Source organism: Guillardia theta (assembly GCF_000315625.1).
Source record: "Guillardia theta CCMP2712 unplaced genomic scaffold GUITHscaffold_120, whole genome shotgun sequence".
Lineage (NCBI taxonomy): Eukaryota > Cryptophyceae > Pyrenomonadales > Geminigeraceae > Guillardia > Guillardia theta.
Genome location: NW_005434554.1, coordinates 88,502 through 101,789, shown reverse-complemented (window position 1 = coordinate 101,789; position 13,288 = coordinate 88,502). Strand labels below are relative to the sequence as shown.

The window sequence follows — 13,288 nt, the reverse complement described above, 5'->3', positions numbered from 1 at the left end:
CCCCCTCCTCTCCATCCTCACCCCCTCCTGTTACCCTCCTGTTACCCTTCTCTCAGGCTCCCAAGATCTGGCAAACTTGGAGTGTGCGGACCTCTGCCTCCATGCACGGCCTGCAGTTGCAGATCGCGAGGAGGGGGTCGCAGGTGAAGCAGGCGATCGGTTGACTCGTCCGATGACTCTCGCGCAGCTGCTCAAGCCCGGAGGGCTCCTATCTTACTCCACCTGCTCCATGAATCCCCTCGAGGTGTTGATGCTTCTTCTCCTCATCCTCGAGCTCGCTGACGCCCGTCCTCCCTCCTGCTGCAGGATGAGGCGGTAGTCGCTGCCCTCCTGCGGGAGAGCAACGGGAGTCTCTCGCTGGTGGACGTGCATGACGGGTCCGAGGACTCCCAGCTGAGGTCTCAGCTGGCGGGTCTGAAGTGCTGCAAGGTTGGGAAGGAGGAGTCGGGAAAGGAAGTGAAGCTGCTGCAGGGGCTGCAGACGTGGGTCGTGCTGGGAAACCACTCGTCTACCTCCTCCTTGCAACCTCCCACTTCAGAGTAGGAACCCTCGCTGTTCCTCTACTATCGCCAAGTCTACTTGCAGAGAGTCAGCCTGGATGCATCTTGATCGCTGTGCACGGATCCTTCCGCATGCTCAGGACACAGGTACAAGAGGAGGAGGAGGAGGAGGAGGAGGAGGAGGAGGAGGAGGAGGAGGAGGAAGGAGGAAGGGGAGGAGAAGGGAAAGGAAGAAACAGGGAGGAGGCAAAAAAAGATGTGCTCACAGCGGCTACAGGAGGCTTTTTCGTTGCGATCCTGAAGAAGGAGGAGGACATCAAGGAAGAGAAGGTGGGGGGTTGTCTTCGAAACAGCCGGTGACTGCTGGACTAGAAGAGAACTCCTTCGGCAGCGTCCGTGTTGATGAGGAGGGAGAAGCGCCAGACGCTCTTCCAGGAGCAGGAGGACTTCAGTCCCTTTGTGCTGAGCAAGAGCAGCGCAAGAGTCAACAAGGTTGTGGAAGGAGAGGACGGAAGTGGAAGCAGGAGGGTTGTTGTTGGGCAGGAGGCAGGAGGCAGGAGGCAGGAGGCAGGAGGCAGGAGGCAGGAGGCAGGAGGCAGGAGGGAAAAGAGGGGGAGGATGCGCCCTGTGTCTGACGATTGATCAGATCTCAGACTTCTATGGGATCGATTTCACGTCCTTCAATGATCAGCTGTTGACCAACAAGCGAGAAGGTGAGGAGGAGGGAGGAAGGGGGAGCAGCAGAATTTCCTGAGGTCCCAACAGATGCTCGAAGGATCTTCCTAGTCTCTCCAAGAGTCGCCCAGGTTCTTGAAACTTCTCCTGGTCTGCGAGTCATTCAGGTCCTGCTCCTGCTCCTGCTCTGCGTCCTGCCTCCTCTTCCTCCCCCCTCCTTCTCAGCTGCTCTCAGGCTGGGGCGTGTGCGTTTGAGCGATACTCGAGGACCAAGTGGGAAGCAGGAGCTGCATGTGTGGATCGGATCGTACAAGAGTCGATGACAAGAGTAAGTGGGGGCATGGGGGGGGGGGGGAGAGAGAGCAGGGCAAGCAGAGGATGAAGATGCGATGCGGGCTGGATAGTGAAGGGGAAGGAGGAAGACGATTCTGATGCACAGTAGATACTTCCTCACGTCCGTCAACGAGTGGTCCAGCTGGATAGGCTGCAGCTGGACCAGCTGCTGGCGGGAGAGACAGTCTCCTTGCAACCCCAGCAGGTGCTTGCTGGCTTCGCCGCCACCCGACCCTCTGACAGTTTCTCAGCTCGAGGCCCTTGGTCTCCTCGCTGCTGGGGGTTTGCTGGTGGAGTCGGAAAGCGTGTTCCCTCGGGCCTTCTCTTGCTGGTCGTTCTTCCCCACACCCTCTGCCTTCAGCTGACAGGCAGGCAGGCTGAGCCCTGCGGGCGTACTCGACATGTTTGCGTCCCGGGAGCTGAGGGTCTGCTGGGTGTGTTTATGGAGGAATCGAGACTGATGATTGAGCAGGAGCTTACGAAGCAGCTTCTCAACTCCTCCTCCCCCTCTTCCTCCTCCTCCTAGTGGTATGAATACTTCCGCTTCCAGAGCTCCTCCCCGCACTCCTCCACCAGCCCGTCCAGCTACAAGCCCGTCAGGGTCCAGCTGTAGGGTTTCAAGGTTCTCACCTCGTGTCGGAGAAACCCCTCGACGTCCATGTAGCCTCTTCCTGCCACCTGCCCGCCTGCCCGTCAGCTGGGAAACTAGCTGAGGTCGGCAAGAGACCCGAAGGAAGACTCCGTCCTCTCCCAGCTTGCTAGCCCTGTGACATGTTCACCCCTCTTCCTCCTCCAGCACAACAGACGCACGAGCATGCGAGGCCGTCCCAACCGTCTCGCTCCTCCTCCCGCTGCCCCTGGCAACTCATCTTTATCCTCTGCCGCAGCACGGATGTGCAAACCTTCCCCGTGCGTTCCAAGACCTCCTGCTCCCGCTCGGAGACGTCCTGCAGCCTCGTTACCCTCCTCCTCCTCCTCCTGCTCCTCCTCCTCTGCCCTCTCTTCCGCCCTCTCCTCTTCCTCCAACCCCTTCCCCTCCTCCTCCGCATCTCTTACGCTGAGGATACGGGAAGAGATGCTTGCGAGGCGAGGACCCAGCAAAATGACCTGAAATGACATGAGATGATCTGGAAGCAGCGGGGAGACAGAAGGATGGAGGAGGAAGAGGAGCAGAAGGAGCAGGAGCAGGAGCAGGAGCAGGAGCAGGAGCAGGAGGATGGAATAGCTCACGTTGGCATAGCAGTTGAAAGGAAGCATCCTCTCCATGACAGTCAGGCCGCTCTTATCCTCCCTGTTCCTTTCCGTCATGCTTCATCCCTCCCTCTCGCTCGATCGCTACTTGTCAAGCACTATGGCGTCATGCACCAGAAGCTGCCCGTCCACGAAGACCTAGGACGAGTCAGGGCAGCAGGAGCAGGAGCAGGAGCAGGAGCACGAGCAGGAGCACGAGCACGAGCACGAGCGGGAGCACGAGCGGTGGTGGTAGTTGCAGTAGCAGCAGCAGCAGCAGCAGCAGCAGCAGCAGCAGCAACTGACATCGTTGTGGGTCTCGAGGTAGTCTGCTTCCCAGACTTCTCCACAAGCATGTCGCCTGCTCTCCTTCGTTAGGAGAAGCCAGAAGGCCAGAAGGAGCAGAACATAGAAGAAAATTATACAAGGGTAGGGAAGGAGGGTGAGAGAAAGGACGAGGACGAGGACGAGGACGAGGACGAGGACGAGGAGGAGGAAAGGGGAGGGGGAGGGGGAGGGTGACGCGGGAAGGAGGGAGGGAGAAAAAGGAGATCACCCCGAAGTGAACCAGTCGATGAGGAGGAGGGATCCTGCTTTCTTTCCTTCTCGCTTTCCCGCGATGAAGAACTTCTACTTGCAAACTTCAGTCCTGCTCCTCCTGCTCCTCCTGCGCTACCTGCCGTTGGATGTAGCGAGAGCGAGCATAAGGAACCACAGGATCGACGATGATGGCCAGGAGAGCACCATGTTCAACCTTCGCCACCATCCCCTGTCTGGCCGCAAGTGAGGACGAAGCAACGACGAGGAGCAGACGATGGTGTGGATGGGAGTGGGGGAGAGGAGGAGGGGAGGAAGGGAGGGGAATAGCAGCAGCAGCAGCAGCTGCAGCAGCAGCAGCAGCAGCAGCAGCAGGAGACCTCGATACTTTGCCGTGGATGCTCTGGAAGATTTTGGAGGATGCTTGAGTTGTGATGATCGCTGTGCTCTCCTCCCGCGCATCCACCCTCATCCTCATCCTGTCTCCGCTCACGATCCCCCCGCCATGGCCGAGCATGAAGACCCAGGCGCACGTTCGCCCTCCTCCCTTCTCCTGAGCCGCTCTGCTCCTCTCCGTAGATCCCACGCTCATCAGCTTCAGAGGATACCTCGCCTGCCTCCTCGTCGCGCATGTCTCTCCTCGCACCAGCTCGAATTCTAGCACACCGTCTCCATCCTCCAGGCCGAACTTGCGCATTCCTCCTTCTCCTCCTCCTGCTCCTCCTGCTCCTCCTGCTCCTCCTGCTCCTCCTGCTCCTCCTCCCTCTCTCCTCCCTCCCATCCTCGTCCTCTCCTCATCGTCGGCTCCCTCATGTCCTCGCTTCATACTTCCGCCCTCTTTCCCTCCCCGACAATCCTCTCCTCCACTATTATTATCCCCCTTTCCCCCCACCTCCCCCACCCTCCTGCCTCAACGGCTGCTGCTGCTGCTGCTGCTGCTGCTCCTACGAACCCGTTCCTGTCGTCTGATCTCCTACCACCTCCCTCCTCTTCTTGTGCCTCCCCTCCCTCCCCTCCTCTCCCCTCCCGCTCACTTCCTATCACGCCATTCGCTCCCCAACCCTCCGCTCACCCTCTTTCCCTCCCCTGTCCTGTCCTCCCCTCTCATCATCTCTCATCTCCTGAGCTCGCACCGTCCTCTCCTCTTCCTCTCTCTCCCCTCCCCTCCTCCTCCGCTACAGATGCGTTTTCTTCTTTTCCTCATCGCCATGGCCGCGTGGTCTGCACATGCCAGTCGCCTGCCTCTCTCCACGACGAGGTGGTCAGGCATGCGAGGCGGAGGACAGGAGGCAGCAGGGGTTGCTTTGCGAGGGAGTGTGAGCCATGCGGTAGTAAGCGATGAGGCAGAAGGAGGAGAAGGAGGAGAAGGAGGCGGAGGAGATTTCATTTCATGGTATGTTTTACTTGACTGTGATAAGGGTGTGTTGAGGTTCTAGCAGGGAGATCAGCGAGAGTCTCCGCGAGCTTCAGCGCGCGAGGAGCGCGAGGGTGAAGGAGGCGGCGAGGAGCGATAAGGACGAGCATGTCCTCCGCGTCATCACGTTGGAGGGGCAGGAGCTCGACATATCGGTCTCCTTCCCCTGCTGCTGCTGCTGCTCCTCCTCCTCCTCCTCCTCCTCGTTCTTGTCCTTGATTCCGCGCTTCTATCTTCCTTCCTTGTCCGGGCTCAGTTCCTGAGGAGCAGCGCAGGTTTCTGAAGACGGCTTCCTCCTCCAGCGTACCAGCGGAGACGACCACTTCCTTGGCAAGCACTTCGAGTCCCTGCACGCACTGGTACCTCCTCGTGCTCTCCTCGTGCTCCTCCCGCGCTGACCTTGTCCCAGCTCCACACTGTTAGCAGCGGGTACAAGCGCTCGTTCCAGCAGGACCTCTTGCAGCAGCTGCAGGATCTCGAGAAAGGGGGCAAGTAGCTCAGGTGGGGCGAGGAGGGAGGGAGGACGGCGAGAGGAGGAGGTGGTTGATCCAGTAGTGATGGGTGGACCCGTCGAGGTACCGCATGAAGAGACTGTTTGCGCCTCTCTTGAGCATCGAGCTGGGGATCTTCCAGCTCTCCTCCTCGAAGTGATGGCTAGGCTTCAGGGTGTGCAGGTGCTTGACGTACCGCTCGTTGACCCTCACGTCCAGCATCGCTTTGGGCTCCTCTATCCCTTCTTCCCCTCCTGCCGCCGCAAGGTGCCGCACGTGGAGCCAGAGGCCGCGGGGGGGGAGGAAGGAGAGGGTGAAGTTGAAGGTCAGGCTGCTCTTTCCTCCCATGAAGAACTTCCATGCGCTCCCGTACGCCGCGTTGAACATCACCACGCACGCGCTCATGCTGTCAAAGCCCCGCAGCACTGCTGGGCTCTTGCTCAAGTCCACGGTGAACCCGCGAGAGTTCAGGACCTGGTGGAAGCGGATCTTGCGCTGCAGCTCCCGCATGGAGGTCCCTTCCTCCTCCCTGCCCGTCCCGCTCAGGCGATCCAAGAAGCGCTGGCTCGCCCTTGCCGCCTCCTCCACCCTCCAGAGGTTCATGAGCACGCGACATCGCAGGACCTCTGCCTTCACGTAGCCCTCGTGTGCTTCCAACGCTCGCTCGACGTGCCGCAGCGCATCCTCCCACTCCCCGAGCCTGGAGCAGACGATCGCCAAGTTGACGAGGTAGCTTCTCGCCGTTGGCCCCGATGGGCATGCGGCAAGGGCACGCAGGTAGAGGTCCTTCGCCTCTCTCAGACGTCCTCTTCTCAGCTCCTCGTTGCCGTCCTCCTTCAGTGCCTCCCCCCGCTCCTGCGCGCTCCTCGACAGCTCTAGCATAGCTTCTAGGGGGATGGGCTCAGCATCATCCTCCTCTCCCTCCTCCTTGCGCTGCTTCAGCGCGTAACTGGCGATCCGGATCGCTGGGTCCTCGTCCTCGTCAGCGAGCTGTGCAAGATAATCGTTGATTGCTCGCAAGAGGACTCGCCGAGCTCGGAGATCTCTCGGGGATCTGAGAGGAAGAGGAGGAAGAGGAAGAGGAATGTTCTCATTGCCCGCCGCCTCCTGCTCGGCAGACACGTTCTTCATCCCTGCCTCCACTGCTTGCGGTCGATCTGTCTGATCAGTCGATACGGTCGAGGCTGCCGCTAGTTCCTGCTGATCCTGCTCCCCGCTGCCTTGACTTCCTCCTACCTCCCTACCCGTCCTCGTCTCATCCTCGCACTGAACCCCCAGCGAGTCACCCAGAGAACGAGGAACGCCAGCGACCCTTGGAGCTGCCTGCTGCTGCTGCTGATGCTGATGATGATGATGATGCTGATGATGCTGATGATGCTCCACCTGCTGCTGCTGCTCCTGCTCCACCACATCCTGCTGCTGCTGCTGCTGCTGCTGCTGCTGCTGCTGCTGTTCATGATGCTGATGCTGATGATGCTGACACTGATGCTGGTGATGATGGTGGTGGTGCGGGTGCGGATGCGGGTGTAGGTGCTGCTGATATACCACTTGATGCACATGAAGCTGTCCGGGCTGCTGAGAGGGAGGAAGAGGAAGAGGAAGAGGAAGAGGAAGAGGAAGAGGAAGAGAAGGAGGGAGAGAAGTAGGGACTTGTTGATGGATGAACAAATCACGATGAAGAGGCTCCAAAAGCGGGAGAGGCTGGGTATTCGTCATCCCCGTTATCATCACCTGCTGCGGCTGGAGCTGACCCAGGGCAAGCTGTTGAAGTAGCTCCTGCCCCCCCTGAAAGAATGTCACCTCCTCCCGCAATATTGGTTGCTGCTGCTGCTGCTGCTGCTCAGGCTGCGGCTGCTGCTCAGGCTGCTGCTGCTGCTGCTGCTCCAGCTGCTGCTGCGGCTGCTCCAGCTGCGGCTGCTGCTGCTCCAGCTGCTGCTGCTGCTGCTGCTCAGGCTGCTGCTGCTGCTGCTCAGGCTGCTGCTGCTGCTCCAGCTGCTGCTGCTGCTCAGGCTGCGGCTGCTCAGGCTGTTGTTGTTGCTGCTGCTGCTGCGGCGGCGGCGGCGGCTGATGCTCTTCCTCCCCTTGGTGCTCCGCTTGCCTCTCGCCCGCCTCCTCCTGCTGCCTGAACTCTTCCTGCCCCTCCCTCTGTCTCTCTTCCTGCTGTTGTTGCGTCCCCTGAATTCCATCCAGTTGCATCGCCTCAGGCTGACCTGCTAGAGAAGCCAGTCAATTCTCAACCTCCTCCTCCTCCTCCTCCTCTCCTCCTCCTCCTCATCATCATCATCATCATCATCATCGTTGTCGTCGTCATCATCATCGTCACCATCGTCATCGTCATCATCCCAACCACACCACTACCTTGCGCTGCTTCTGCCTCCCCAACTTCTTGGGTTCCATTCGCCACGTTGGAGGTAGCTGGACTTTCTTGGGTCCTCACGATCGATTCCTCGATGCTACGACTGATGCTAACTTGAGTGCAGGTCCGCCTGGAGAAAGAACATGAGGAGCGTGAGGAGATGAGAAGAGGAGGAGACGAACAGCTTCAGGAGAGACAGAAGAGGAGGAGGACGAGGACGAGGAGGGGGAAGGCGATGAAGAGGAGGAACAGGAGAAGTGAGGTTGGGAGAAGGGGGGGGGGGAGGTGACCTGAAGATGCTGAAGCACGCGTTGCAGAGCGTGTGATTACACCCTGTAGAAGGTCGTTAGAGGCTGAGGATGAATAAAGTGGAAGGTGAGGTGAAGAGCAAGGAGGTAAGGAGGAGGTAACGAGGAGGTAAGGAGGTAGTAAGGAAGAGGTAAGGAGGAGGTAAGAGGAGGAGCAAGGATTAAAGAGGAGGTAAGAGGAGGGGGCGGAAGTCAGACCGGTTATACTGCAAAAAAAGTGACGCCCGTGCTGTTCGCAACAGGGAGCCTGCAGAAGTAGAGATGAGTAGGAGATGAGCAGAGAAGAGAAAGCGGCCAGTGATGGTAGTGGTGATTATGACGACGATCACGATGACGATGAAGATGACAAAGACAATGACGATAATGATGATGATGATGACGATGATGATGACGATGACGATAATGATGATGATGACGATGATGATGATGATGACGATGACGATGACGATGACGATGACGATGACGATGACAATGACAATGACGATGGTGGTGATGATGATGGCATGCATGCCATCACATTTTCAGACGATGCAACACATCCCGGAGAAGAGCAACGCCACGCTGCCTGCCCCTGCCCCAAGTGTCAACGGCAGAAACAGACGAGAAGAATGGCAGAGGGGCGGACGGAAGGAGATGAGAAAATAGAGGAGAAGAGAGCGAGAGGGAAAAGAACACAGGGTAGAGAGAGAGAACAGAGACGGAGGAGGGGAGAGGAGAGGAGAGGAAGAGGAGAGGAGAGGAAGAGAGAAGAGAGAGAAAGGAGAGGAACGAGAGAGGAAGACGGGAGGAACGAGGGCGAGAGAGGAGGAGGTGATCTACCTCTATCCACGCGATCTCACTATGAAAGTGCACGTGCGGTCTCGTGCCGTCCATGCCCATCATCGAGCCCAGGAGGTCATTCTGAAATATGTCGCCCTCTGGTGGTAGACCCTCATCCGCCTGCTCACTCTCCAGCGGGTGGAGCTCAGCTGGGAGGGTGAACCTGCGAGGACGGTGACCCTGGGAGGATGAACCAGCCAGGTAGGCTAGTTGGAGGACGAGGAGACGGAGGTGGTGGTCGAGGAAAAGGAGAGACGGAGGGGGGCAGGGAGGAGAAGAGTAGAAGAGGAGGAGCACAAATATGTGGATGAGCAGAAGGATCCTGCACATCAGGAGGAGGAGCTGCAGCACGTGGCAGAGGAAGAGGAGCGGATCAGGAGGTGGTAGAGGAGCAGGAGCAGGAGCAGGAGCAGGAGCAGGAGCAGGAGATGGAGATGGAGATGGAGATGGAGATGGAAGGAACTACCTGCAGGAGGGACAGGTGCTTGCTCTCTCCAGCCATGGCTTGAGGCACTCGTCGTGAAAGTTATGACCGCAGGGTAGCCAAGCAACAAGCTGCGACGACGTCAGAGGCGGAAAGCGAAGTGTATGGGAGCGAGGAGAGCGAGAGGAGAGAGATACAACGAGGAACGGGGGAGGAGGAACGATGAGGGAGGGGGCAACGAAGGAGGAGGGACATGTGAAACCTGTCCATCCTCCTGCTGCTCGCAGCAGATGGCACATTGCGGGTCAGACTGGTTGAGTAGGGGAGGAGCAGATTGGTTGACGAGAGGGGAGGACTCGTTTGGTCTCGGAGCTTCCGGCCAGTGGAGGACGGGGAGCGAGTCAACAGCCTCGGACTTCGCCTTGCGAACAAGACCTGAAGGTTTCTTGAGGATCAAAAGTGGAAGAGAGGGAGGGAAACGGGAGCGAGACGAGGAGAGGAGAGGAGAGGAGAGGAGAGGAGAGGAGAGGAGAAGGAAGAGTACGCAGGAGATGTCAGCAGGAAGCATTGAACCTGTGAAGAGAGTATCGTGAATTCGCAGGAGACTCGGCGATACCGCAGCACGCGCGTCATCCAACGTGCCCGGGACGTCGAAAGCGATTCTCTGACGTCGAATCGGATCAATGGGAAGGAGAGAAGTAGAGGAGGAAGGAAAGAGGTAGAAGGTGAGAAAGAACAGGCAGAGGAGGAGGAAGCAACAGGGGGAGCAGGAGCAGGAGGACAAGGAGCACGAGCACGAGCACGAGCACGAGCACGAGCAGAAGCAGAGGAGTAACCTGGTTGAAGCGATGAATTGCGACGAACTGCATTAGGAACAATGGATCAGGTCTCTCGCCCTCTCCCTCCCCCCCTCTCCCCTCTCCCCTCCTCCCCCTCCCCCTCCCCCTCCCCCTCCCCCTCCCCCTCCCCTTCCCCTTTCCCCTCCCCCTCTCCCTCTCCCTCTCCTCTCCCTCTCCTCTTCTGCTACCTGTAACATGCTCTGACCCTGGTTCTCGTACTGGCATACCCACACGCTGTCTGGTAAATGCGGCTCGTCCAGCACCCTGAACAGTGTCAGCCCCTCGTCCCTCCTCACTACATGGTGCTGCCTACCGACAGTTGTGCGATGACTGATGCAGGGTCATGCCGATCCCTGGCGGTATGGCAGGAGCGAGGTTGAGACCGATCCTGGGGCCGGAGGCGTTGAGGGGGACGAAGGAGGAGGAGTTGATGGACGGGAGGAGGGAGGAAATGTTGGGGAAGTGGAGGTTGAGAAACTGCGAGGCCATGGCGACGAGGCGAGCAGGGTCCTCGGGCATGGGAGGACGCGTCTGATCCGTGAAGTTGCCTTGGGTGACCGAATCCCATTGCAACTGAATTTGCCTGACCCCCTCCCGCCAGGGTTGCCGGGATGGGGCTCCTCGATGAAGTGGAAGCGAACGGAGATGGAGGAGGAGGAGGAGGGGGAGGAGGAGGGGGAGGAGGAGGGGGAGGAGGCGAGCGGCTGCGAGCGGCATAGTTCTCGACAACATGCTCGGGGGGTCGAAAGAGCGTGCAAGGGAAGGACAGCAGTTTCAACTCAATTCAATTCGAGAATTGCTGTCTTTTCTTTTGTTCTAACGATGATTCTGAGGCAGACTGGATATGTCCCTTCCGCTCCCGCAGTCTCCCCGACGAAGACGGAAGCGGAGAGGACGAGGAAGCGGGAGAGGACGAGGACGAGGACGAGGACGAGGACGAGGACGAGGACGAGGACGGGGCAGGGGAGCGGAGGATGATACGTCTGAATCCAGAGAAGGAGGAGAGCATGAAGAATCCCGTCAAAGAGGGGGAGGGAAAGCACGGGGACGAGGACGGGGACGGGGACGGGAGGAGGAACGGGCGGAAGGCGACCTAGACGTCAAAGTTGAGGAGCAAGTTGTTGATCATATGAATGTTCAGATCAAGACAGAGGCGCAAGATGATTTTGCTTCTCAGAGGATGGGAGAGGTGCAGGAGACGGAGGAGAAGGTAGTTAGTGGGAGGAGGAAACGGAAACAAGAGGACTCTGGGGGAGTAGAGGTCAAGAAAGAGGCAGATATCAAGGGCATGAAGAAGGTCAAGGTTAAGAAGGAGGAAGGGGATGTAGGGGTGAAGAAGGAAGAAGGGGATAGAGGAGCGAAGGAGGATATCAAATCATCTTCACAAACCTCCCCTGTCTTCCCTGGCTGGGATCGACCTACTCCAGAAGACTGTGAGCTCCTCTGCCGGTGAGCAGCTGGACAATCTTCTGGTCCTCTTATCGACCTCCTGCTGCTCCTGACCTCTCTTATCCTCCCGTATCCTCCCTTATCCTCTCGCCCTCTTCCCACACTGCCCTCCTCTTCTAATCTCGCTTGTCCTCTCTCACCTTCGTCAACTGCCTCGCCTTCGTCAACTCCTACCTCCTCCGCCTCCTCCTCCTCCTCCTGACTGATAGCGGATCCAGTGAACTTTCAGCTATCCACGGAGAGCGGAAGCAGCCGGAGCAGACGAGGGACCAGTCGGTCATGGACTCCCTTGTCTGTAAGCAAAATAGAAGATCGGGGAGGGGAGGGGACGAGGACGAGGACGAGGACGAGGACAAGGACGAGGACGAGGACGAGGACGAGGACGAGGACGAGGACGAGAATGAGCAGGAGGAGGGAAGGGGGGGGAGGGGGGGAAGGAACGGGGTTGGATGGGTAAGGAGTGGGAGAACGCGGAGTTGAGGGAAGGGGGGGAGGTGGGGAGGAAGTAGAAGTTTGATGGAAGAAAGAGGAAGGTGGCTAGAGGACTGCATGTGAAACATCATCAGGCACGATCCTCTCCCAGAACACCACATCCAAGAACTCGACCGCAAGCTTCGCATCGTTGAAGAGCAAGTGCTGCCTCCTGATCCTCCTTTTCCTCCGCCACCACCACCACACTGCGACCCCCTCCTCCTCCTCCCTCCACGTCCTGCTCTGCGTTCCTCGTCCTCCGTTCTTCTCCTTCTCTTCATCCTGCTCCTCATCCCTCCCTCCGTCCTTCTCCTCATCCTTGTCGTCCTCTCTTTCTCTCCCTCCTGACCTCTGGTCCTGACTGCTCCTAGGTTCCCCACCTGGGAAGATGTTTACGCTGCCCCCATCCCCGACATCGAAGAAAGTAAGTCTCCTCCTCTTGCCCCTCGTCTGCTCCTCCCTCCTCCCTCCTCGTCCTCCTCGTCCTCCCTTTCTTCCTCTCCCTCCTTATCCTCTCCTTTCCTCCTCCTCCTCCTCTTCCCCTCTCCACCTCCTCTTTCTCCTGTTCTCATGGCAAGTATCATTTAGGCATACGTATGGGTGGGCTGGCAAAGATCAAGGCAGAGCGCATTCACAGAATCTGCTCTACTCTCCTCCGCAACTATGGCAAGGTGGCTCTCCTACTTCTACTTCTACCTCTTCCTCTACTTCTGCTTCTGCTCCTACCTCTCCCTTTACCTCTCCCTTTCCCTCTACATCTACATCTACCTCTACCTCTACCTCCTCTACCTCTACCTCTACTTCTGCTTCTGCTTCTACTTCTACCTCTACCTCTACCTCTACCTCTACCTCTATCTCTACCTCTACCTCTATTTCCACTTTTCTTCCTCCTCTCTGCTCTCTGTACCTGCACCTGCTCATCTTCCCGCTTCTACTGACTTGCTTGCAGATCAGCCTTGAGCATCTTCGAGAGGCTTCGAGCGAGAAAGTGAAGGAGGAGATCTCAAGCTTTCCAGGCTGCGGACCCAAGACAGCAAGGTCGCCTTCTGCTACCTTTCCGCTCTCCTCTCCTCTCCTCTTCACCTTCCGCTGCTCCTCTCCTCTCCTCTCCTCTCCTCTTCACCTTCCGCTGCTCCTCTGGTCGCGCACAGCTCGTTGCTTGTCTTGTCCTGCCCTCTCTCCTCTTGTCGCGAGTTCTCATTTTCCCAGCAGCTGCGTCCTCCTCTTCCATCTCAAGCGCCCGGACTTTGCTGTTGACACGCACGTCTTCCGGTACATCGCGAGCACAAGATGCTTCCTGTGGCTCTTGTAGCATCCATCACTCCTCCTGCCCCTGCCCTGGCCTCTGCTCCTCCTTTTTCCTCCCTCTCTTCTTCCTCAGTTGCTCGTGCTCCCTCTCCCTCTCCCTCTCCCTCTCCCTCTCCCTCTCCCTCTCCCTCTCC

General features: G+C 58.4%; 4 protein-coding genes across 4 annotated transcripts in view; 2 read left to right on the top strand and 2 right to left on the bottom strand.

The window, feature by feature from the left end:
• Positions 1 to 806, top strand: part of GUITHDRAFT_46333 (hypothetical protein) — a gene marked incomplete at both ends in the record, with an annotated part of 1,897 nt that extends 1,091 nt beyond the window's left edge. Inside the window, 5 exons of the mRNA XM_005822701.1 lie at positions 57 to 143; positions 188 to 244; positions 307 to 377; positions 481 to 647; positions 778 to 806. Coding sequence (XP_005822758.1) covers positions 57 to 143; positions 188 to 244; positions 307 to 377; positions 481 to 647; positions 778 to 806 — 411 coding nt within the window. The remainder of the gene's footprint in view (positions 1 to 56; positions 144 to 187; positions 245 to 306; positions 378 to 480; positions 648 to 777) is intronic.
• A 1,224-nt stretch (positions 807 to 2,030) lies between these two features.
• Positions 2,031 to 3,867, bottom strand: GUITHDRAFT_118055 (hypothetical protein; the record flags this gene model as incomplete). Its single annotated transcript, XM_005822700.1, has 10 exons — positions 2,031 to 2,093; positions 2,139 to 2,186; positions 2,236 to 2,272; positions 2,341 to 2,615; positions 2,739 to 2,799; positions 2,848 to 2,897; positions 3,045 to 3,099; positions 3,295 to 3,368; positions 3,415 to 3,511; positions 3,656 to 3,867. The coding sequence occupies 10 exons, from the start codon at positions 3,865 to 3,867 to the stop codon at positions 2,031 to 2,033; spliced, it is 972 nt and encodes a 323-aa protein (XP_005822757.1).
• Positions 3,868 to 4,543: 676 nt separating this feature from the next.
• GUITHDRAFT_118054 (hypothetical protein) lies at positions 4,544 to 5,185 on the top strand (the record flags this gene model as incomplete). Its single annotated transcript, XM_005822699.1, has 4 exons — positions 4,544 to 4,668; positions 4,715 to 4,844; positions 4,965 to 5,048; positions 5,099 to 5,185. 4 exons carry the CDS (start codon positions 4,544 to 4,546, stop codon positions 5,183 to 5,185), a joined length of 426 nt encoding a protein of 141 aa, XP_005822756.1.
• Position 5,186: 1 nt separating this feature from the next.
• On the bottom strand, positions 5,187 to 10,643 carry GUITHDRAFT_146239 (hypothetical protein; the record flags this gene model as incomplete). Its single annotated transcript, XM_005822698.1, has 11 exons — positions 5,187 to 6,446; positions 6,912 to 6,965; positions 7,528 to 7,666; positions 7,827 to 7,869; positions 8,684 to 8,985; positions 9,130 to 9,218; positions 9,350 to 9,522; positions 9,661 to 9,751; positions 9,924 to 9,950; positions 10,115 to 10,190; positions 10,240 to 10,643. The coding sequence occupies 11 exons, from the start codon at positions 10,641 to 10,643 to the stop codon at positions 5,187 to 5,189; spliced, it is 2,658 nt and encodes an 885-aa protein (XP_005822755.1).
• Positions 10,644 to 13,288: the final 2,645 nt, after the last annotated feature.